The 26356-nt window shown below is 31.8% G+C and overlaps 1 protein-coding gene across 2 annotated transcripts in view; it reads left to right on the plus strand.

The window, feature by feature from the left end:
- The window catches only part of Ascc3 (activating signal cointegrator 1 complex subunit 3), a 348955-nt gene that overhangs the window by 17798 nt on the left and 304801 nt on the right, over window positions 1-26356 (plus strand). For both annotated transcript variants that reach the window (XM_077801715.1, XM_077801716.1), the window contains exon 4: window positions 15916-16475. In XM_077801715.1, the coding sequence (XP_077657841.1) occupies window positions 15916-16475 (560 nt within the window). The remainder of the gene's footprint in view (window positions 1-15915; window positions 16476-26356) is intronic.

Consider the following 26356-nt stretch of genomic DNA (forward strand, 5'->3'; position numbering starts at 1 on the left):
TAGGGCTGGGGATGTGGCTCAAGCGGTAGCGCACTCACCTGGCATGCGTGCGGCCCGGGTTCGATCCTCAGCACCACATACCAACAAAGATGTTGTGTCTGCCGAGAACTAGAAAATAAATGTTGGAAAATTCTCTCTCTCTCTCTCTCTCTCTCTCTCTCTCTCTCTCTCTCTCTCTCACTCTCTTTAAAAAAAAAAAATTTAATATAGCTCTAAGAAACATTAAAAGCCATGTAGCTCAATCTCTTATTATAGATGACCACCTACTATAGTGAGTCATGGCATTTAATCTATCTTATGACTGTTTCAGTTCCCAACCTACACTAACATTTTCATTATTAATGGATTATAATTTGAAATTGTAATGTACTTAATGCAGGTTATTTTTCTAATGTTAAAAACTAAATGAAAGAAAAGAACTTGGTGAAATAACCTGTTTGTACATTGAAAGTCAGCATATTATTCCAAATTCTTGATTAGCTAAAAGGCATAGTTAACACTGCTGTAGTTTAAATTTTTCAGATTTAGCAGGTTTGTGCCTACAGAAATTCCGAACTCATTCTCTGGCCCCATGGAATCTCCCTCCACCCTTCCCTCTGACCTCACAACATCTCATTATCTTTGCTTTCACCAGTTGTTCTTCAGACATTTGGCTTTTTCTCATTTACTCATACCTACCACACTACTGCCTGTACTGGGGACTTTGCATATGTGGCTGTCTGTGCTGGGAGTGTTATTCTGTCATAATCTTAGTGTGGGTAGATCTTTTCTTGTCAGTCTGAGCTCTACTAAAAAATCATTTCCTTAACAAAGTCTTCACTGACCATCCAATCTCAAGTTGCCACCTAGTCACTCTTTATAATAAAACTCTCCGATAACAACATTATCTGACACTTTGCTTGTTTATTGCCACTAGGATGTAAATTTCATGATAACAGTACATTATTTTTCTTGATAATAGTCTTTCCTTAGTGCTAGACTAATGCCTTGCATATTTTAGGATTTTATTGAAGATTCATTTCTCAAATATATGGGAAAAAAATTTCCCAGGTGATTTCTTGAGGGAAAATTTAGATCCATATTAAAAATTGTAGCAATTATTCTTTCTTTTCCTTAGTTCCATAATAAAAATGCTTCAGATCACATAGAAAAAACAGTAATGGAATATATTTATACTGGTTGGTAATTTTCTTCCCTTACACTAACTTTGACAAGTATTTCTATTAAATATATGTATACAAAACTTGAAGACTTATTAATGATTATCAAATCTTCAGATTTAAAAAAAATTGTTTTGATATGTCATTTACCTATTATTGGCCTGTGATATATAGTATATTGTTGAGTTGAATGTCCTCATTGTTTTAGATTGTGAAAATACAAAATAAATGTCATGCACATTTTTCAGAAGTTCAAGACCTTCAGTAAAACTTAGTTTGTTTGAGTCTAAGAGAAATTGAGCACACCTTGATGAGTTCTGTGATAGTATTTGAAATAGAATCAGATTTTATATTTAAATAATCTGAGTTTATTTATTTATTTATTTTAGTAGTAGTGAAAATGAAAAATCTCTGGTCCATCTTGACTTGATGTGAGCCTTTCTGGTCTTTGTTGTCTTCCATTAGTAAAATGTTGGTGTCCCCATTGTCAGAGTACAGTACTTTTCAAAAACTGTAGCAATTATTCTTTCTTTTCCTTAGTTCCATAATAAAAATGCCTCAGATCATGTAGAAAAAACAGTAATGGAATATATTTATACTGAATATTGATTAAATTATTTTTATATAGATTATTTATATAAATCTTATTTAAAAATAATATTTACCCTTTAGGTTAATTCTCTAAATAAGTCACAAGTCAAAAAAGAGTTTTTAACATACCAGTCAATAAATGTAATCCTTTTGATGCAATACCTAATTCATACTAGGGACTAATCAACCAACTGATGTGTTTAAAAGTATTGATTATTTGGACATGTGTTATCTCAAAGGAATATTTCCTAGACAGATGAAATCTTGATATTGGATTTAGGCAAATGATTTTTATACCTTCTTTTTAAAGTTTGTGCTTAATTCAGTTAAATAACAAATTCACTTAAACTAATAGTTGATTAGTAGTTAGCCACCCTTTCTGAGTGAAGATGCTACTGATACTAGAAATGTAATTAATACTTGCATTTTTGAAAAGATAGGTTACTACTGTATTTCTTTTTTAGCGCAGATAGTTTTGGTGTAATTATATTAAAAAGGTAAAGCAAAAGAATAAAAAGAATAATTTGTGTATAACATAATATGAAACACTTGTTTAAGACCATGTATATTGATTAGTCAGAATAATAGACATTTTAAACAGGAGGAAGTGAATTCTGTGGTTGGCATATAGCTAATGGAGACCTAGAAATCTTGGATTCTTACCTTTCCTTTTTTTTTTTTTTTTTAGTCAAGGATCATGTCCTAGTCAGGTCTACTTTTCAGCTACTCTTAAAATTTTCTCCCTTTATGTATTTACTATTGCCCTATCAAAAGCTTTGACCATCTCATGTCTGAACCATTGCAGTGGTCTGTTTCCTCCGCTTTTTTTTTTTTTTTTAAACTCTTCCAACTTCTTCACTGTCAATAGACTGATCTTTGTAAAAAGAAAGTTCACTTTTTTTTACTGTTTTACCCTTTAGATAAAATAGTTTAAAATGACATATAAAAAGAGCTCTTTTATTAATTGAGAGAATTCTTTTTTTTGCAATAGTATTGTATACAACCTTTCTTCCAACTTATTTAGTGTTTACTTTTTGAATTTTTTTTCTCTGTTTTTCATGTGTTAAAATAACCTTCCCCATTATGTTTAACTGGTAATTGCTTCTCATCTCTGAAGAAGTAGCTTCAGTGTCATTCATTTGTGTTCTGCATGATTCCTTTCTGATCTTTAACACATCATTAGACTATCACCATTTTGAAAAGATTCCATAATTTTTAGAGTACTTTTCTCATTGCTTGATAATTTCTTACCTCTTACTCCTCCCTAATGCACGGTGTGAATGCCTTGCACTCTAGTGCCTAATGTGCTGTAAGGGATACAGTAGGTATTCTCAGCAAACAAATGGAATATTGAGAAGCCAACTAAAAGTCCTCTGTGGTCTTCGTTACCAGTAATGATGATGATGTCTTACAAATGGCAGCTTTTCTTTTTCCTGTTATTTTTAAGAGTCCCTTGTCATTTACATGTAATGTATCCCAAATCTTTTAATAAATTTGTTTTCTTTCAACATTATTTTAATAATAAGGCATGGTTTTAGGGGGCAGTAATTATAAGTCATTTAAAAATAGGATTCTTGACCCTTAGTATATCCACATATTCAAAGTACCCCAAATTCATCTCCTTCATGAATTTTGATGGGTAAGCATGCTCAGATTAACCTATATTCTTGTTACAACAAAATTTGCCAGTGTATTTTTTTTTTTTGTGTGATACAAGTAAGAACATTTTTTGAAAAGAGGTTAAGAAAGTGAGTCAATAAAATGCATCATGTGCTAGGCATATAGTTCTGTTATTAAGTTTTAAATCATTTTAGGAGACAGATAAAATTTGTACAATAGAGATAGGTAGAAGTTAGAATATGTGAGTCAAGAATGGTAGGCAACTTTAATAGATTAATGGATAAAGAAACTGGTATATATATACAGAATGGAATACTACCTAGCTTTAAAGAAGAATGAAATTATGGCATTTATGGGTAAATGGACAGGGTTGGAGAATATCATGCTAAGCGATGTAAGCCAATCCCCAGAAATCAAAGTGTAAATGTTTTCTCTGATAAATAGATACTGATCCATAATGGGCAGGAGGTGAGCAAGGGAAGAATGCAGGAACTTTGGATGGAGCAGAAGGGGGTAAGGGAAAGGGGAGATTATGGGGGAGAAGATGAAAGAAAGAAATGGACATTATTACCCCTATGTATGGGTGTGATTGCATGAATGGTGTGACTCTACATCGTACAACCAGAGAAATGAGAAGTTGTGCTCCATTTGTGTAAAAAAAAAAAAAAAAAAAAAATTGTAGGCAGGTGGGTAATAAGATCCTACAGTTCCTTAGTCAGTTCTTAATTGAATATCTCCCCCAGAATCAGAATAGAATGTTTGAAATTATTGCAGAGCACAATGATCTAATGATTTTACAGATACAGATCAATTCAGAATTTATGTAGTTTCTTTCAGTATTTTTCCATGCAAGACCTATTTGTTATTCCTTTCTTAGATTTTAACGACTGTTATATTGAGGTTTTGACATTTCTGTGCCTCTTACCTTTAATAATTTTATGAAAAGTATTAATTAGAAGATAGTTTTGGGGGCTGAGGATATAATTAGTATTATAGCACTTGTATGGCATGTGCAAGGACTTGGATTTGATACCTAGTATTACAAAAAGCAAAAGGAAAAGAAAAAAGGTAGGTAGCTGGACAGGAGTATGGTTTAGGTGAATTATCAAGGACATAAGATTTTACTATTAAAAAAATAGAGGAATCTAAACTTGGGATGGAAAACAGTTTTAAAATGATTAGAAAAGGACATAAAAAATATTAGCTTCTCAGTACCACAAAAAGAGAAAGAGAAAGGTATTAGCAGGAGCTGCTATTCTGTCTATTGATGGGTAGACATTTAGTTTATAAAGGGAAAGGCATGTTGTTTATGGGATATGATAGGCAGTTTTTTGGGAGTATTTGTGAAAAATAGTTACTTTGAAAATTGCAGATTCCTAAAAGTCTAGATAAAAGTACTTTGTAACAGGCCTCTGCTTAGAATTAGAAAAACTCTAAAATATAAAGCTATTTTATATCAGGCAACTTCCAAAGCAATGAAGAAATATGGGGCCAAGATATGGAAGCAGGAACAAACCAGAAATGTTATACTGGCATTTGGGCCACTCTTCTCTAGAGGTGACTATCCATTCCAGAAAAGGAGGTGGAGGAAAAGAGGAGGATAAGAAGATGTCCAGGCTTCTGTCAGATTCAGAGGACTTAAGGTGAAAGAAAGTTTTAAAATGGATGAAAGAGGAAATAGAAAATCTGAATATTTGACTGTTGAAGAAATTGAATCTGTAATTAAAAATGTTAACAACAAATCTATATTTTCCTTTATGACTTTACTGGGAAGTATTATTTTAAAAGATATGAGGATACTGTTGTAGGTTAAAAGATGTTAAAGGCATGTAATAATGAGATGTAATATAAAATCCTTGACTGACTCCTGAATCAGAAAAAAATTACAAGAGTGTTTTTATGGTCATTGAAAAAAATTTGAATATGGGTAAGGCATCATTAGGTAATGTTAGGTCTTAGATATAATAATGGAAATCCTAAATCTCAGGAGATAAACAATATTTATAGTGAAATGTAATGAAAACTGCAATATACTGTCAAGTGGTTCTGCAAAAAATTTGCATATATATGTAGACATACACACACACACACACACACACACACACACCTGATTGTGTAATTAAGAGGATTGCAAGCTCATTTGAATGCTTAAAATGTCAATAATTATTGGATTACCACTTAGGAAAATAATTTGGTTTATGATAACAGAATGAAGGTTTAAAAATCTCACGAGTATTTTGTAGATGAAGAAAAAGCATTTTGTGAATATTTAGCATCTGTTTATGATAAAAGGGAACTTCCTTAATCTGATAAAGGTTATCTATTAAAAAAAAAACTAGCAGGTATCATACTTCATAGTGCAATGTTAACATGTTCTCTGAGAAAGTGATTTCTAGAAGAGAAGAAGGGTAGGCAAGAGTGGAGAGAGGGAGGAAGGTTGGATAGCCTATACCAAAATGTAGTTAGGAATAAATTCTAATGTCCTGTAGAACAATAGGGTGACAGTAGTTTATTATATTGCATATTATTTCACAAAGAGCTAGAGGAGAGGAAATCTTAGGATCCAAACAGAATATGTTTGAAGAGATGGAGATGCTGATTATCCTGATTTGACCATCCGTACTTTATACATGCACTGAATTATCACATAAGTAGGTATCTCATAAATATGTACAATTATTGTGTGTCAAAAACAATTTTTAAAAATAGTTTCTCAGGACTGGGGTTATGGCTCAGCAGTAGAGCGCTCGCCTCACATGTGCAAGGCCCTGGGTTCGATCCTTAGCACCACATTTAAATAAATAAAATATAAAGTTATAAAAAAAAAGAAAAATAAAGGCTAATAAATTCTAAAAAAAAAAAAAAAAGTTTCTCCTCCAAGGTAGGGAATTAGTTAGGAATGCCTGTCACTACTTCTCTTTTTTACACACTAAAAATCCTTGCTAATATAAGAAAAGGAATATATTTATATACATAAATATATAAATATAAATTATATATATATAAATTTAAAGCTATATCCATAGAAATTAATTTTAGCATGGTTAAAATAAAAATCAAGTTTGTTTCTACTAGCAGCGAACTTAAAAATTACATTTATTTAAAAAAGTTTTATAGGGCTGGGGATGTGGCTCAAGCCGTAGCGCGCTCGCCTCGCATGCGTGCGGCCCGGGTTCAATCCTCAGCACCACATACCAACAAAGATGTTGTGTCCGCTGAGAACTAAAAAATAAATATTAAAAATTCTCTCTCTCTCTCCTCTCTCTCTCTCTCTTAATAAAAATAATAAATAAAAATAAAAAAGTTTTGTAAAGTTTATTTTACATCTACATACACATTAAAATCATCAAATCCTTTGAGTAAATTTGCCAAATTAAAAAAAAAAAGTAAGATCAAAACTTCCTTGTGGTGAACTAAAATTTTTTTGAGGGAAATTACACAAGATCTAAGTACTGGAGGATAAACCAAGGATTAAAAATTTCACTCTCATAAAAATATAATTTTTACTCAAATTGATCTACAGATTCTGTGTCATTCCAATCAAAATCTCAGCATGTTTGTGTTTGAGGCTGTGTGTTTGTGTGTATGGAAATTGACAAAATAATAAAAAGTTATCATGGAAATTCAAAGGTAAAGAAAAGTCCAGTCAGCCTTGAAAAATAAAAGGGGAGAACTTTAATGGATATTAAAAATTAAAGACATGAGCAATTTAGACTGTGTGGTTTTGGTCCAAGAATACACAGACACCAGTGCACGGAATAAAGTTCGGAAACTAACCCACAGGAATTAGGACACTTGATTTATGATGAAGGCCATAGAGTAGTGAGACGAGTCTGTTTTTTCAGTATATGGTGTTGATCAACTGGGTATATATATACAAATAATTCTGAACAGCTTATAGAAGTAAACAAGGAGCCCAAAACAGTAAATCTTTTGAAAGATTGATATGGAATACCTTCATGATCTTGATATATAGTAAAATGTAATAAATGGAAAGCAGAATGTACAATTAAATGACATGATCAATAAATTGGATGCCATTAAAATTAATTCTTTTTTCTTGGTGCATTATAATAAAAAATAGTGAGATACATTGTTATGTATTTGTACGTGCATATAGCATAATTTGCTTAGTTTCATTCCCCAGTATATTAATACCTTTTATTTGTTAAGAGTAAAAAGACAAGCCAAAAAGTTGGAAAATATATCTTCAAGATAAATAATCAAAAAGAGCTTGTATCCAGATTAAAAAAAGATTTATATAAATCAGTAAGTAAAGGATAGGTAATCCTGTGTAAAAATATCCAAGAGCATTGAATAAGCATTTCACAGAAGATAAACGAATGGCTAACAAATAGGAAAAAGTGCTCAACTTCATTAGTAGTGGGGGAGATGCCACTACATGCCCAGCATAATGATTACAATTAAGAAGACTGACATACCAATTGTTGGTTGAGATCAGGAATGTGAAACAAGAATTTTTCCCCACTGCTGCTAGAATTGAAGTTGGTATAACTACTTTGGGTAACTTTTTGACAGTATCTACTGTGGTTGAACACATAAAAGTTTAAATCCAATGAAAATGCCTGTACACATATACTGAAAAGACATGCACATTATGGCGCATTATTTGTGATGGCATACAAGTAGAAACAATTCACTAATTAAATAGTGGCATAAATTAATTGTGGTATATAGACTACCTTATAGTAATAATAAACTATAGCTAAATGTCATGTTGTAACTTAATCTTACAATGTTGACAAAAGCAACCAAATATATAAGAACATTCTATATATGTGAAACTGAGAACGATGTATGACTACTCTTTGGTTTTAGAAGTCAGGATAGTGGTTACTTTTGATGTGACAAGGACTGGATCTGAGGAAGATTTCTGGGGTGTGGTGATATGTTCTATTTCTGGAAGTAGTTAACTGACTTATACAGTTATTCATTTTGTGATCATTCTTTGAGCTGTATGTAGACTGTATATATTCTTGGTGTATTAAATAAAAGTAATAAATAATTATGCTTTTTAGTATAAAAATTTTTGATGAATATTTTAGCCTGATAAAAATGAAAACATAACAAATGCTTGTGTATTCACCTAAGCAATATACTTGGTTATCATATAGTTAGAACACCTGTCAATCATACTCACCCCTTAGTAACCAATAGTTATATATGATAACTACATAATGAGTATTATTATGCCTGTCTTTATGGTTTTATTAACATTCATGTATCATAAACAAATATCAGGAATGTTTTCAGATATCACATATCACCAACTATTGCAGTGACAAAGCAGTCAAATTGTGTGTTAGTTTTATCTGATAAATTCCCTGTATAGTTCAGCAGCTTAATGTCCAGGTCCAAGTCTCTGCTGATGATTTGACCTTTACTTCACGTGTATTTCCTTGTATTCACCAACTGTCAGCTCTACTTGTAGATGTCCTGGGTACTTGATTTTTTTTTTTTAAGTGTTAAAAAGTAGACTTGATTAGGTTGAGAGTAGATATATTGTTTCTAGCTCTGTGATAATTAAACAATCTTTGGAACCCTAGAATAAACTCTACTGGTTTATTATTTTATTTTAGTTCTATAGATGGATCTAGTAAGCTAATAAGTTTTTCAGTATTTGTAACTGTATTTTTTGTATTGTGTCTTAGTTTTCTGTTTTAGGATTTCATAAAATTCTTTCTGTAGCTTGGCATAATTTTGGATTATTAGTTAATATACACAGACATAAATTCAGTTCTGTCAGTTACTATTGGGTAGCTAATTAATATTACTAAACCTGTTTCCTCATCTGTGACTCTAATGAAAACAATTCTTACCCTATATAGTTTTTGGGAAGTGAAGCAGTACTACAAAGTGCCTAGATTAATACCTAATGCCTATCAGTGAGTAATTTTATTGTAACGTAGATGTACTCATAGCCATTTGTAAACAAATAGCTGTTCTGTCTAGGTTAAATGTTAAGATATGCCCAGTGATGTAGTAATATAAAGGGCAGGGAACATAGGGGTAGGACACAAATAATTCATAGAGAAGAAAACTTTGGACATAACTTGATTGCATTTTGAATATTTCAAAGACAGAATAATCCATTATATCCATTTCACTAAAGAAATTACAAAATAAAAGTGTGGATAACAATGAAAATCATTAGGACTTTGAAAATGTATCAGCTTGTATAAGTAATTCAGATTACTTGGGGATAAGGAAAAGCATCTATAATTGAATGGATACCATTATCAGTGCCTGAGTTGGAAAAAGATCAAAGTTTCTTGATAGTTTGCTTTAGTTTATCATATTACTCTTTACTCACAAATTATCATTTCTCTAAGAAAACTTATACTACATTCTTTAGTAGAGGCATTTCAAAGGTTCTGAATAATTTTCTTTATGGTATATTACTAAGTATATTCATGATATATTACCAGTATATTACTAAGTATCTGATATGTGGATGCAATATTGAGATTTGTACTTGAAGTTATCTTTTTAAAAATGCTTTTTTCTTAGATATTAAAACGAAATTGCACTTAAATTTCAGTGAGTTATGTAATTTGTTTTCTGTCATAATTTATTTCCTTAGTGATGCTCAAAATAATGCTTTTATTTAGGAACTTTTATATAAAGTCTAATTTTAAGTTTTAGTTGTTTGGTTACTTGGGAAGTCAAGTTGAATTTGATGTAGGATTTTATAGTACTAAAAATGGCAATATAGTGGCTGGATGCAGCCTTAAATTTGTAAGATGAGTATTCACATTTTGTAATGAATATACATAAAATTAAGTGGCTGTTTTTAAAACATAGGGAAGTACCTTGAACCAATTTTAATTTCATCATCTATTCTACTCTTCATTTGCTTTTCATTAATCATTTGCTCACCTTAATGGCAAAAGTTCATATATAAATGTAGGAATGTTCTTAGCATTAGAGTTACCCTTTCAAAAGTGACTATACTTGAACATTATGTCTACTTAATATAAGGTATTGCTGGAGGTGCTTTGCACAGTTACTCTCTTTAAATGAGGTTCATTGTATTAGATAACATTATTTAGGCAGTTTTAAATATACATCACATAAATTTATTATATCCCAAAAAACCTTATGGTAAAGCTTACCTCTATGTTCTCCACCTTCCCAACTGTACTTGGCTTTTTCTTGTAATCTTAGTATGTTATTTAATTTCCTTGTTTCTGAATTTCTCTATAAAATGAGGAAAATACAAGCAATATTCATGAGATTATTTTATATACTGTACTTGTTTAAAAATTACACGAGTAGACTATGAAGGTAAATATAGAGAAAGAAAATTATGGAAAGGTGGTATGGTATATGATCAATTTGAATGATTGTTTTTGTATTTTGTTATGTGTAATGTACTTTGTTACATGTAATGACTTAGGACATTAAGACACAGGTTCAAATATTATATATATTTTTTAAAAGAAACATTGTAATCAAATTAAAATGTGAGGTAGCTATTTTCTATTCATATATAACATGTTTATACCAGTTTTGCTTGTCTTGCCGATTTTTAATAAATTAAATGAGCTTTCGTAAATAATGTAGGATTGTAATACATAGTTTTTCACAATTGCAGATCAAGTGTTGGGGTAAAACTGATATTTAAAGTTTGGACATAAAAATGAAAAAAAATTGAGTGTTTTGAACATTTCAATATTAAAATATAAGTAGAAAAGATATTTGTAAAACATTTTCTACTAAATGGTGAAGAGTTAACTGGACAGGGAGTTTGTTGACAGCTTCTAAATTGAATGCTTATCAATTAATGATGTAAGTAGTTAATATTTTTATGTAATTTTCAGTTAAAATTTTTACTCATTCTTTTCATGGATTTCTTAACTATTAGGGCAGACTATTGAAAAGACAGTTTGCAATTATTTAATTCTTAATATTTTGCAATCAAAGGAAAATGGAGACATAAATTGTGTTGAGAATGATTTAAGATTGTAGCCATTCCTCAACTCTTTAATTTAAAAAAATCCATTGTATAACTTGAAGTAATAAATAAAATACCAACTATTTCATTTTGTATGCTAAAGTTCTACATAAGGTTTAGGGCTTTTTTAAAGGTTAAAGATGACTTGTAATATGAATGCTCCAATCAGCCAGATAAATTGAATTCAAATCCTGCTCTTTACTTAGTTATTTATGGCAGGACTATTTCATTTATTTTGACTTTTTCTTAGTATTCTGAGAAATATTTTATAGTTTACTCTGCATTTCACATCTCATTGCTCACAATATAACTGTGAAGTAGTCAAGGCAAATATTTGCTAATAAAAAAAAGTATTCCAGTGTCTTTCTGAGTCCCTCTCTTTAAATGTGTCGCAGTTGAAATATTGTAGCCAGTTTTTTCTTTTTTAGGTTTTTTCATTGATTTATGGATAGAAAATTAGATATCCAAGTGGTTAGGTTTCTAGACTAACTTCATTAAAAGCTTTAAGTTCTGAAATTTCTGACACTTTTGCCAGTTGGTTACTTAATATGTTTTGATTAAAATATCTTGTGGCCAAAACTAGACAACTTAAAATCCCAGTCCTTTTAGAGTACAAGAGTATAAGCAGATAGAAAAAGCTTGAGAAATTTAATGCAGATGTTAACTAACTTAAGCCCGGCCATTTAAAAAGATAATTCAGTACAAAATTTGTGTAAGTATAAAGAAAAGTAAATAAGTTAATTGGGAACAAGATTCTCACAATTAATGTAACATGTCTGGATTTGGATGCACTTTAGAAAACAAGGGCATGACTAATTACAGATTTGTATTCTGGAAGCATATCACTGTGCTATTTCTGAGGCTGCCCCTTCCTGAAGAAAACCCAAGTTTTCTGTTTTGCTCTTTGGAGTAAATTCACTTGGTTAAGAGTAAAGCACATAGGTTTCCTCTGACAACTTACCTTTTTATATTTATTTATTTTTTAAGAGAGAGAGAGAGAGAGAGAGAGAATGAATTTTAATATTTTTTTTTTCGGCAGACACACATCTTTGTTTTTATGTGGTGCTGAGGATCGAACCCGGGCTGCACGCACACCAGGCGAGCGCGCTACCGCTTGAGCCACATCCCAAGCCCAACAATTTACCTTTTTAGAATGAGGGTGGGGCCTGCAGAACTTTGGTACATTAGATAATTCACTCCTCAGATACTTTATCTGTGTTTTACAAACACTAGTCATATATTTCAGTTGCCAAAAGACCGCTGGCTTAATGGGTTGGTTATACCAGCCAGTTGGGGTACCACCTTCTCTTCTACAATGTCTAGAATTCTCCTCCAATGATCAGCCCATTCATCCCGTCAGTAGGCTGACAGCAGATACTTGTGGTCAACTATGTCATTAAATGCGGACCAAGCACTAGAGCTCAGGTCCCCTTGGTGGAGCTGGGAGACATCCTTGAGTGGTTGCTGGCCCACTGCACAACCACAAGTCCTCCTGTGCCTTAGACCTGGGAAACCCATTGTTTTTAGAATGCAGTAGTCAGCGTCTTTGTTGGGTTGCTATTTGTGGCAACAAATGCTAGTGAGGTTCTTAGATTTTGAGTTCTCAGAGTAGCATAGTGCAGGTGCATAGAGATTCATTTTTGAGAAACTGCTGTGTGAAGTGAACATGTGTGGGTTTTAAGTCTAACTTGGACATCTGATTGAGTTGCACGGAAGAAGAGCTAGTCATTATGTAAGGCTGTGAACATTTATGAAGCACCACTACTCAACTAAGTTTAAAAATTTTAAAGTATTTTCAAATCTTATAGTATAACTGTGAAGTAGGCAAGACAAATATTTGTTAATAAAATATTACATTAAAATGCACATTAAAATCTTTATATTCCTAAAATGGTATTTGTTATCTTTTTTTTTTTTTAAATATTCTGAGTCTACGTTTATTTTCCTTTTATTAAAAAATGGACTTGTGCCAGGCCTGGTGGTACATACCTGTAATTCCATTTATGCAGGAGACTGAGACAGATCCCAAGTTTGAGGATTGCCCTGACAGCTTAGTGATATCCTGTCTTAAAATTTAAAAATAGAAAGAGGTCCTCAGTGATATTCTGTCTTAAAATTTAAAAATAGAAAGGAGTATTCAATGGTAGAGTACCCCTGGGATCAATCCCTGCTACTGCTAAATAAATAAAAATAAAATAAATAAAATGGACTCATTACTTTTTAATGTGTTTTCTTTATGGCAAGATATGTAAATCCTCCATGTTTAAGGAATGCCATTTATGGTTATACCATAACAAACCATTAATTTATTAGTGAATATTTAAGTTAATCCCATTTTAGTGATATAGTAGGACTTTATTGTTTATTGCATAATTTCCCAAGATTTATTTATTTAAATTTATTTAGTAAATAAGAATTAGACATAAATCTAGTTTCTAGGAATTTACAGGGAATCAGTGTGATGTAGTGAAAAGAACTTTTGTCTAGAAATTAAGATTGCTGTGAATCTTGTTTAATGATTTAGTTGTTTGATCTGACCCAGAATTTCAAACTGTTTGCATTTTATCATCCAAAAAGTGGAGATAATATTGTGAAAGTTTATAGTATATTGTTTTATAAACATACAACTTGAAAAATGATGATAATGGCATCTTTACAAAAGCCTGTATATTTATAATTTAGATATAGAATGAGTTTCTAAATGGGAATTCCGTTTTTGCTCAGAGTTTAATATCAGTAGTACCAAACTTGTTTAATTATCTGTAGAATTATCACAATCCCTAAATATCCTAAATCTAAATCTCCAAGAAGTGAAAGGTACATAATGAATAAGTCAAATGTACAAAGTCCCATTCAATTAATTTAAAAGCACTATATCGTTTATAGTTTTTTCAATATTTTATTAGTTGTTGATGGACCTTTATTTATATGTGGGGCTGAGAATCGAACCCAGTGCCTCACACATGCTAGGCAAGCGCTCTACTGCTGAGCCACCACACCAGCTCCTTTTCATGTGTTTTCTTAAATACAAGAGGAAAAATTGTATGCCTGTGTTCTATAAATTAACTTATAATAAAAGTCAAGACTTCATATTTAAAGAAAGTAGGAATAATATAAAATGGTTTATTTTCACACATATAAACTGTTACTCTTCTATATCAATATAGTAAAAATGTTACTGAGGCATTGTGTAAAAATGTAGTCAGTGAGGCCTGTGTTTAGTGTAAATCAACCAATTGTCATATGTAACTAGTTACAGTGAGGAAATTAAAAAAAAAAATCTACAACATTGTACTGTCCTTGAAACAGGCAACTGAAATTTGGAATTGTAAATGTGGGCAGGATTTGGAACAATCAGAGGCTCTGGAAGAAGACAAATAAGTATATGAAAGGACTTAAGCATAGCATAAGATCTCTTTTTTTTCCCAACTTTAAAATTTTTAATTAATTTATTTTTTAAACAGTATTTCCCTATATTGTCCAGGCTTGCTTTGAATTCCTTGGCTCAAGTGGTCCTTGTGCCTCAGCCTCCTGAGAAGCTGGGACTATAGGTGTTACCATGCCTGGTGGGATGATTTTGAATGTTAAAAAATCCTTTTTGACTAGAACAGAAAATATATAATAGCCAATAAGACTGAAAAAAAAAAGTGATGGGTTCAGTTTCCAAGTATGTAGGAATCTGGATCCAGCTATGTAAGCTGTTTAAGATTTGTGAGTGATAATATCGGAGCCATGCTTTCAGGAAAGTACCAGTGTTAATTATATTACTAACTTTGCCACTATTACTTTAGATAGGTCACATTGACTTTAGGACCTCTTGAAAGTTTCAGTTCTTTTTTTTTCTGCTGTAACAATATTCTTTGAAACTATCTGTCACAAATAACAGGTTCTTTTCTTTCTGAAAATTGGATATAGAAGGTAAGTCTTAAAGAAATTAGGAGCTGTTCCTTTACCTTCTACTGTAATGAGGAATTTCCTTCTGGTCTCTTAAATAGCAGCTTTCTTTTATGCTTTATCATATGGCTCTTTAATTATATTCAGACTTGGTTATATTACATGCTTTTGAATGAGAGCTAGCTCACTTTTATGTATCTGTCTGTCTGTCTATCTATCTATCTATCTATCTGTCTGTCTAATCTGTCTTTTGCCATGTACATTTATGGTACAAATTGGAAAGGCAGTTATATATCATTGGGATTTTGTTCCAGTCTATAATTCAGATTTTTTTTACACTTATTATGGTTTATTTAAGTAGCTTATCAAATCAGTCTTTAAAGTTTGGTTTTAAATAAATTTAAGCTAGTGTTATAAATTCTTTTAAGAAAGGATTGTTGTTAGGTAGTTTCTGAACTTACATATAGATTAATTACTGATAATGGTTTATTTACCTAGGATAATTCTTCAGGAATTTGGGCATAGATTTTTCTGCTCCTGAATTGACTGTTTACCTTAGTAAGTTTTGACTGTTGGGATTTAGCTCAAAATGTTTGTAGTTATTTTATTTTGAAAATTGTAAGTTGAATCATGATTCAATTGAGCTAATAATGTTTCTTTGTTTTTGAATAGTTGGAACAGATAATGGGAGAGAAGCAATTGAAAGTGGGGCTGCATTTCTGTTTATGACATTTCACTTGACGGATTCTGTTGGTCACATGGAGACAAAGGCTATCAAACAGATGTTTGGTCCCTTTCCATCATCATCTGCTACTACAGCTTGTAATGCCACTAATCGAATCATTTCTCATTTTAATCAAGATGATCTTACTGCTCTTGTCCAGAAGACAGAAAAGGAATCTAGTGATACAGTATTTTTTGGTAAAAATTTAGCATTTTCATTTGACATGCATGATCTGGACCACTTTGATGAACTGCCAATAAATGGTGAAGCCCAGAAAACTATAAGCCTAGATTACAGAAAGTTTCTGAATGAACATTTTCAGGAGCATTCCACCCCAGAGCTCAAGCCTGTGGAAAAAACAAATGGCTCCTTTTTGTGGTGTGAAGTTGAAAAGTACTTAAATGCAACTTTGAAGGAAATGACTGAAGCACCAAGAATAGAAGATCTTTGCTGTACTTTGTATGACATGCTTGCTTCTGTTAAAAGTGGTGATGAACTTCAGGATGAGGTATGGTTGAAGTTATTGAAGTTTTATGTAAATGTGAACCATCTTAATGAAATAGGCTTTTGAAATTTTGTCTGTGTGTGTGTGTGTGTGTGTGTGTGTGCGCGCGCATATGCTAGAAATCGAACCCAGGGCCTATGGCATTCTAAGCCCAAATTGTACCACTTAACTATATAGCTCCAACCCAGAAGACCTTTAACAACTTAGCTACACTCCCATCTTTTTGTATTTTTTATTTTGAGACAGTGTCTTACTAAGTTGCTGAGGCTGAGTTTGTACTTTCAATCCACCTGCCTCAGCCTCCTGAACCACTGGGATTACAGGTGTCAGCCATTGTGTCTGGCTCAAAATAGCTTTTTAAAACATAGATAGTTAGCAAAGAAAGTACTCTTTTAACATTATGCTATAGGACTCAATTATGTAGCCAGTGATTTTACCTAGCAGGCATGTATATGTCCAGTGTATAGTTAACAAAAGGACTGACAGAATAATGAATAGTGGAAGAGTCACAAGGCAATAGTTGAGCCTCTGTGTGTGCCAGTTATTGGGATAGTCCTGTTTAAATCTGTTGTCCTGTTGTAATTAGTACATTTATTCTGAAAAAAATATAGATTTGAATGATAAATTATATAGCACTCCAGTAATAACTGTATAGCATTTTATATTTCTAAGAGTTCTGTGAATAAAAATAACAAACTTCAAAATATTAGTAATTTTATCCTCATATTAAATGACTTATTGATTTAGAAAAACTTTTTTACTTATTTCTATGTTTGAAACCGTAACTTGAAAAACAGATTCGATCTAGAAATAATTGTATTGATATTTTAGATCATTTGTTCAATAGAGTATTTTTAGAAGTTTTCTCCTGTCATGTGAAGGAAAGCATGATTTTAATCTCTTTTTATTTGAAGTGGTGAAAAGTTTATCTTCAGGGTTTTAGTTTTGCCCTTAATCTGCTATCATTTCATAAATTTAAAATTATGGTTAACCCAATTTTAATACTGGATAGATTGAGTAATATATTTGATGAAGATTAAGAGAGGACATTAAAAAAAGAGAGATGACATACTATTATAGGAAGGGCAGAGGCTTTGAAACCAGATGTTTCTTCTTTTCCCATTTATTGCTTGTGAGAATAGGTAATTCAATCTCTCAGAAGCTCATTTTCAAGTGAATACCAATATCAAGAAAAAGGATTTGTGTAAGCATTAAATATGATACCATATATGAGCTGGAAAGTAGCATGTGGTAAATACTCATTACAATATAGATATAATTATTTTTGTGGTTTTTATTGGAATTAAGGTTTTAAATAATTTGAAGTATCAGGAATACAGGGGAAAATAATTTTTAATTAATCTAGGGAATTAGCTAACTAAATTTTGAGGGAACAGTCCCATGGTAGTGATAAATATTGTGCTGATTAACCTTAGTTTGGAAGTAAGATCCCTTACTTCTGATTTCTTAGTTCTATGATCAGTCTTATATACCTTGAATGTTTCAGACTTGGTTTAACTTATATCAGATCTGTTCTACATTATTAAATGAATTTTATTTATTACTGTGGAAATAATAATTATTTTAAAAATTGTGATTTAAAAAATCTTACTGATATTTGCTTATTATAATTGAATATATAGCAGATAGCCTATTTAATTGTAAACTGAAACTTGTAAACATCAGACTAATGGATATTGTATTTTCTGAGTAAACCATAAAACTATTCTATTTACTTCTGAATATCTAGAATAAAGTTTGAGTTTCTTAGTTCATCACCACACCCTTAAAATAACTGAATCTCATTATTGAAGGGAGAAATTGCAAGGTCAGATTGAATGGGGGTATCCACCCATTTGTCATGTGTTTATTGAATACTATATTACTAGGTACAGTTCAAGTTAATGGACATAAAAAATGAATAAGACAGCAACCTTGCTTTCATTGAATTAATTATTAAACAGGAAAAGACATATCACATATAACTTTGTATGCCCAAGCTGGCCTCAAACTTGAGATCCTCCTGCTTCAGGCAGAGTTGCTGGGATTACAGGTATATGCCATCACACCTGGCCATTTTCTGTGTCTCTTGAATTCTTAAAAGTATCTTCCTCCTTATTATTTTTTTTAAATTTTTTTAGTTGTTGATAGACATTTATTTTATTCATTTATTTTATGTAGTGCTGAGGATCGAACCCAGTGCCTCACACATGCTATGCAAACACTACCACTGATCCATAAACCCAGTCCCTTATATTTTTATATGTAATTAAATTTAATTGTTTACTGTTTGTTCTTGCTAATTTGTAAGCTCCCCAAAGAATGTGTTGGTCCATTCAAATAGAAAAAAATGTATGGAAATTTTTAAGGGACTAATAAATTTTATTAAATTAATGAAAGCTTCACAACAAAAAGAGCACTTTAAAAATATCATACGTATTCTACTATATACAAAAGGGGGCATAAAAGAACAAGTCATAGACTCTGTAGAGGGTTTTATATTTGTAGAGAAGTATTTGTAGAGGAATTTAAGGTTAAGCTAACTCTTAAAATATGACTAGATACAACTTTTCCAAGTGGACCAGGAAGGTAGGGAGCAAATTTCAAACTAGAGAAAGAACACCATGTGTTCAGACATCTGTAGGATGCAAAGGGGGTGTGAGAAGAGACAGGGGAGAACAAATAGGAAAGAGACAATTAAGGGAAAATCCTTGTATATCTTTTTAAAGTATATTATAAGCTATTCTGAAGCCTAGTTGTCTGGTTCATTGCTTTTTCAACCAGAATTTGATGGATAGTTGAACACATAAGTAAATACTTTACAATTTGCCAGTGGCTTGAGTTGTAGAGTTTTAAAAGGTTCATCCCCTCAGTATTTTGGTTTTCTTACCTATGAATGAAAATGAACAGGGGCTGGGGTTATGACTCAGTGGTGGATCACTTTCCTAGCATGTGTGGGTCACTGAGTTTCATCCTCAGCACCACATAAAAAATAAATAAAATCAAGGTATTGTGTCCACCTGCAGCTAAAAATATCTTCAAAAAAGAAAATTAGCAATCGTTATGATATCTCTTTGTTCCACAGTAAGTTTTTTATTTTTATGCTTCAATTAATTTTATGCTTTAAATAATTTTTCTGTGCACTTATATTACCCTCTTTCAAGGGTAATTAAAAGTTAACCAGTTCCTATGATAGCACAGGAATTTTCATTTGTTTTTAAGCTTTTATTTGACTGTTTAAGAATGTTTAAGTAATCATGTTGTTTGCTGTTGCTCCAGAAATTTATAAGAGCCATGGGAACATATTTTTGCATACAAATTAAAAGAAGCATACAAAAAGCTACTTCTATGCTGAAAGCATGTTTGTTCCTTAATGTGATTTGGCGACCCTTGAACAACATGAGTTTGAACTACCCAGGTCCTCTTACATGCAGATTTTTTTAAGATTTGCAATAATTTGAGACAACTTGTAGATGAACAGTGTAGCCCAGAAGAGAAATCAAGAAACCTAAGACGACGACATGTCATGAATGTATCAAATGTATATCGATAATAGTCTCTGTTATAATTTACCACTATGCATATACCCAACTTGATAACAAGTTAAAATTTATCAGAACTTATGCAAACACATACCACACATGGCATCACTTGCAGATGAGAGAAATATAAGCCATTATAAAGTTGTAATATTAATTGTATACGTATAAAATTAACCGTAGTAATGCGTACATTGCTACTATAATAATTTGGTAGCCCTCTACTGTTTCTGATTTGGTGAGCTCAAATGTTGTATCCACTTAAAATACTAATTATCTTCTTGTAAGCAGTTCACCTCTTCAATAAATTTCATATGGCAGTAAGAAGGATCTCTTGAAGTTCTTGCATATTTTCCACTATATATTTTATTTATACATACACACACATACAATGCAAAGTATATGTTAACCCATTGTGTATGTTATCAACAGCAGATTATCAGTAGTTATGTTTTAGAGAAAACAAAAGTTATAAGTGGAGTTCTCTTGGGAGTGGAGAACAGACAGTGGATTTCACTAAACTCTCAGCAGTCAGAGCAGTGATGCCAACTAGTTGCTTGCTGCCCCTCTGCGCCTCCCTCGGTGCTATGGACACCGTGCCTGGCACCACAGACAGTTGTACAGGACACAGTTACTCAGGGAAGGTTTGAGGAACCTTAAAAAGTTTATTTTGAGGAATAGATTTGTTTTAACCAATAGGAATGATATAATTTGTATACTATACTGTCATAAAAGAGTAACTTCAGGAAGTACCTTTACAGTGCAGGAGATGGAGAGACTGTAATTTGATGCTGTTGAAGGAAAAAATGATGTGGAGGTGGAAGATGTTATAGGCCCTGGTAAAGTTTTAGTTCAAGGGTATAAATACATAGCAGTCTTCAGCCATTGTAGATGCTATCTACATTGTAGGAATCTTCCATGCAATCACCAGCAGAATTACCAGAATAGTGAGCATGTGAGGAAAGAAAAGAGGGATCCCAGAGTGCTTGGGAAGGCCAAGCCCAACAAAGCTTGTCCTACTGAAGATGAAGGTTATCACTTTACTCCTATGGAGACTCCATGAGGCATGAACTACAATATTCCAACCTTCCTGTGCATAGAGAGGTGAGGGAGGCTGCTGACAACCAGGCTGCAGGAGAACAAAATAGTCCAGTTGTAGAGAATATGTATTAGGCATATAGACCATGATTCTTCAGGTACCCGCCTTGCCTAAGACAGTCTAGAGAAGACAGCAACAAAAAGGATAAGAAATATCAAGGAGATGAGACTAAAGGTCAGTAGCCCCCTCGACACTGGTACCACAGCAACTTCAGTCACCAATATATCGATGTCCTGAAACTCGAAGCCACAAGATGGCAGAGTTAAAAGCAGCAAATTCACTGGTTGAGAGTTCATCTACTCCTGCAAGGCTTGGTAAGAGAGATGAGTGAATGTCATTTTTATCATCACTATCATCATCCACACATTCAGCTAGAGGAATGAATATGAAATTCCAGCAATAAGAAATGAACAAAATATTGGAATAGAAGACCTTAAGTGTTTGCTGTTTGTCTCTTAACCAGATAACTAGGACTCTCTGCATTATCTGTGTAAACTGGAGTTTTTATTTTATTTTATCTTTTTACTTAAAGATGTCACTTTGGTAATGACGTGTGTGTGTGTGTGTGTGTTAAGCCTGGTTTTTCTCTGTATACCTTAAAATTTCAAAAATCATGCATATCTGGTCAGTTGATATTTTTAAGAATTTTATTTTCATTTGTAAAAATGACAATTTGACTTTTTCAAAATTAAAGAAACTGAAAGCAATTATTAATAAAGTTGTCAAGTAATTTTAAAAAAGATTATATGCAGATTTTCAACTCTGTGATTGAAGGGTGCAACTAAGCCCACGTAAGGGTCAGTTCTATTCCTGTGTTCTTCTAGGTATTGAACAATAAAACAAGCTACTTCTTAGCTTTTTCTAATATTGTGCTCTTTTTGTCCCCTACCTTAAGCCTCTAAGTAACTCTCTCCTCAGGAATTTTTTCTTTTGAACTCTGATACCAAGTAATTTCTTTAAGACTATGGTCTTTATTATTGAGCCTTAGCATTTGATTGAATAGGAAGTCTCCAAGGTTCTTCAAGTTTTTGAAATTAATTACTTTAAAAATATTTATTAAAGTTAATGTATTTTAATCTTCAGAGGTAAGACTTGAACATTCTATGTTTTCTTAATTAAGACCTGTCCATTATTGATATAGATGTCTTCCTGTTGCTGCTTGTTGTTTCATTACCAGAATTGTAGCGGTAGGGTTAGTCTATTGTGATTGTATAGTTCATGGGCTTTCAACAGAAATTTTCCCCCTAGGAAGTGTGTAGGTCTGGACCAGGCTTTCCTCCTTGACACAACCAGTCTTGCAAAGTATAGGAGTCATATCCTCTGTAAAGATGAAAAGTATTGAGGCTCAGTTGTTTATGAAAGTCACAAAGCAGGACAATGTTAGAAATTCTGGAACTTTTTCCCCAGCATAGATCTCCTTTCTATCTAGTAGATCATGGGATATTTTTTTTGAAGAGAAGAGTAGTTACTGAAGATTCTTCGAGGGAATTTCTTTTTTCTAAAGCCAGGACAAGTTCTGTCTCTGCCTCTCTGTTGTTATGGTGGGCAAATCACCACAGCCTTGGGAACTAAATATTATAAAGTATTTACTTCACAATGTTGTTGCAAGGATTTGTGAGACAATATATATCAAACAACCAGCATAATGTTTCATCAACTTAGGCTTTCTAAGGTTAGCACCAGTGTTTGCACATATCAGTTTTGACTGTACTCCTTACAGATTAGAAAATACATTTTTATCTATGCCTTATATGTGGATATTTTAAGTAATTATTCAAATGATGGTTGAGGACTGGGTCTTGGGAAATATGAAAAGAGGGGTCTGAAAAACTGGCATATTATAGATGTATTAGAGCATACATATTTCTTAGTATTATTTCAGTATTTGCTATTTGCAGAGCTATTGATGCCAATGTAAATACTGATGGAGTTATTTTATAATCAGTCCTTAGAAAAAGTGACTTTTGAGTTTTTTTGATGTGATCATAAGGTTTGCTTTTGTGCAGATGGGGCTCCTTCTTTATAGCATTTGTAATTTGACATTTGCTATTAGCATTATCTCTTGCCTCTAAGCAGATGGTGTTACTTGACCCAGACAAGTTCATGTCTGAAACTAGACCTATTCCAGAAATGTGCTTGATCCCAAGAAGTAGGAGATATTTGGTTAGATTGTCTTCTGAGGTAACTCTTTTATTCATGCTTATTTGTATCATAAAGATTCTAGCACCCTGGAAATTTTGGTGTAGAATACTTACCATGTTTAATGTAGTGGTTCCCAAATGTTTTGCTTTCAAAAAATTTTTTACTCTTAAAAATACTTTTAAGGGCTTTAAAAAATGTTATTTAGCCTTATTGAAATGGTATCAGAAATTAAAACATAAAAATTTTTAATATAAGGGGCAGGAGTTGTAGCTCAGTGGTAGAGCGCTTGCCAGGCACATGTGAGCCGCTGGATTTGATTCTTAGCACCACTGTTAATAAATAAAAATAAAGGTATATAAAAAATATATACAGTAAGGTTTAAAAAAATTAATAAATTATTGAATCAGTATTTGTTTATAAAATCATTTAAAATAATACTAAATCATTTACATTAAGGAATATTTTATATGAATACAATTTCTAAAATATATAGTATGAAGAATGGAATGAATTGTATTATGATTTTGCAAATCAATTCAGTGTTTGGACTTATGCATTCAATCTGCTAATATCATATGTTACTTTATTTGATTTTGGAAAAATTTCACTTACTTTGTACTCCAGAGAAGTTGAGAATGAAAAACAGAAATAATGTTTTATTATTAGTATGAAATATTTTGACCTTATGGACCTTTTGAAAGGCTTGTAGAGATTTCAGACCACAGTTTGAGAATCACTAATTTAATGCATATTATAGTTAGGCAAACAGGATGCAGTGATTTATTTATTTATTTTTACCTATGATAGGTATTTGAAATATTACTGTGCTGAAACATGGCAATATTATTATTTTTAAAGCATAATAGTGAGATTCATCATGTCATATTTGGACATGCACATAATTTGATCATTCTCATTCCCCAGTATCTTCCCTTTCCCTCACAACATTATTATTACTTTTATTAATCTGATTATATAGTTAGTATCATTGCTTTATGAAAAGTTTCTCCCTTCTGTAGGTGCCATACTTTCTCTTTGGTAGAATTAGCACTACTGAGCAGTAAGGAAGACAACAGTATCAACCAGGTTGGATTAAAACTGTGTCTCTTTAGCTAGGAGAGCCTAATATATATTGCTTTTTCTACAGTCTTTCCATCAGATAATCAAAAGAAAATCTACTTTTTATCCCCAGTCAAAAATTATACTTTTAAAGAATGTTTAGAATCATAGAATTTCTTAACCCAGTATAGTAGTTGTGTCTAGCATTCTATCCAAATGAGGATCACTATGCAATGAGGCATATCTATTGTAATGAAGGTTCCTTTTTTCAGAAGGTACCATATCCTTTTCTAGAGTAGTTCTCTTTTAAATGATTTGTTTTGCTGAACTGGTACTACTTCTGTTACTTTGGTCATTAATCCTGTATAAATGCAGTGGGACAACAAAGTCATACATACCTGGTCTTATATGACTGCATTCTTGACGTACTATAGCACTTAAGTTTTTCATTCCTTAGTCTTTTTTAAGTGCAAAACTCCTTCAGTTTTTCTTCATATTGATATTAATCCATTATCAGTAGAATTTAGAAATGGTTGTTCAGTGTTCCAGTAATACTGATTTGTAGAATGCTGTCATTTCATCTTTTATACTTCATCATTTATACTTTCATTTACTCTGTCAGTCTTAGAATGACTATCATAATAGTCTCATAAGAAACTAATTAAGATTGTTTTGTAATGACTTGCAAATCCTGTAGTCTGTTGTTAAATTGACATGCCTCAATGTTAAGATAAAACATTTAAGTAGCTTTCACAATCCATTGATTTATTTTGTTTTAAGTTGGAGACTTTGGCCATAATCATTGTTTTTAGAAGCAACAACGATTGTGATATTAAATCCATATATAGTACTGAACCTTTCAGTGTCTGAAAACCTGAGTTTATTCAAAGAGGCCAGGATATTCCTTACTACTTTCTTCCTTACCTTAGATAGTGCTTATGGCTTTTGTTTTGCTTTTAAAGCTACTATTTTTTGTAGAGAAGATGAAAGTTTGTTGAGAACTGATTGTTTCTCCCATCTTCTCCAAGGAAGAACATTTATTTTTTTGTTTTCATTTCCTTGTTTGGGCATTGCTAAAAGGACTTTGTTATTTCTCATTTTTGTGTACCCAGGTGTTTTTTTTTTTTTCTAAAGATATTTAACCTTGTAGACATAGTGTGATATATTATTAAAATGTGCATAGAAAATGTTTGTTTTCACTGTAATTTTGCTGCTGTTTTTCCTCTAATGTCCCTCTGTTTTTTTTTTTCCCCAGTTTTATGGTGAATTTTTTAACTATTGTTTATTAGATACCAGGTTTTTTCGTTTAATTTTTTCTGTATTGTGATGGAAATTCTAGTGCGATTGCCGTTGTTAATGCCACTTATCTTTATATACAACTTCATTTCTTAATTTAAAAAGATATATCATTTTTATAGAGATTCAGAACATTTATAAACTATGAGATCTAAGGAATCTATAATGTCACCATTATGCATTTATAAGCCACTGTAAATATTTTGGAGTATGAATTTTTAAATATAAACACTTTAAGAATTGGGTCATATAGTATATATAATTTTGAACCTACTTTTTTATTTTTATTTTTATTTTTTTGCATTTCAAAATATACCTTGTTTTTATAGTAACCAGTTATAAGTTACATATGTGTTTAATATACATCTATGCATATACATACATGAAAGTTTTAATTTAATTTTTAATGAAATATTTTCAAGAAAATTTGAAAAATGTATTATTGAACACCAACAGTAAATAAAAATTAATAAACCAGACAGAAAAATTTGATGACACGTTTGGTACATAAGGAAATAAATACTTTCTTATTGTACAAATTTATCTTTTTTTTTTTAAAGAGAGAGAGAGAGAGAGAATTTTTTAATATTTATTCTTTAGTTTTCTGCAGGCACAACATCTTTGTTTGTATGTGGTGCTGAGGATCAAACCCGAGCTGCACGCATGCCAGGCGAGCACGCTACGGCTTGAGCCACATCCCCAGCCCAACAAATTTATCTTATTCTTTATCCATAATGTAAATTACTTGT

The sequence above is a fragment of the Urocitellus parryii genome, chromosome 8 (genome assembly GCF_045843805.1).
Source record: "Urocitellus parryii isolate mUroPar1 chromosome 8, mUroPar1.hap1, whole genome shotgun sequence".
NCBI classification, from domain to species: Eukaryota; Metazoa; Chordata; class Mammalia; order Rodentia; family Sciuridae; genus Urocitellus; species Urocitellus parryii.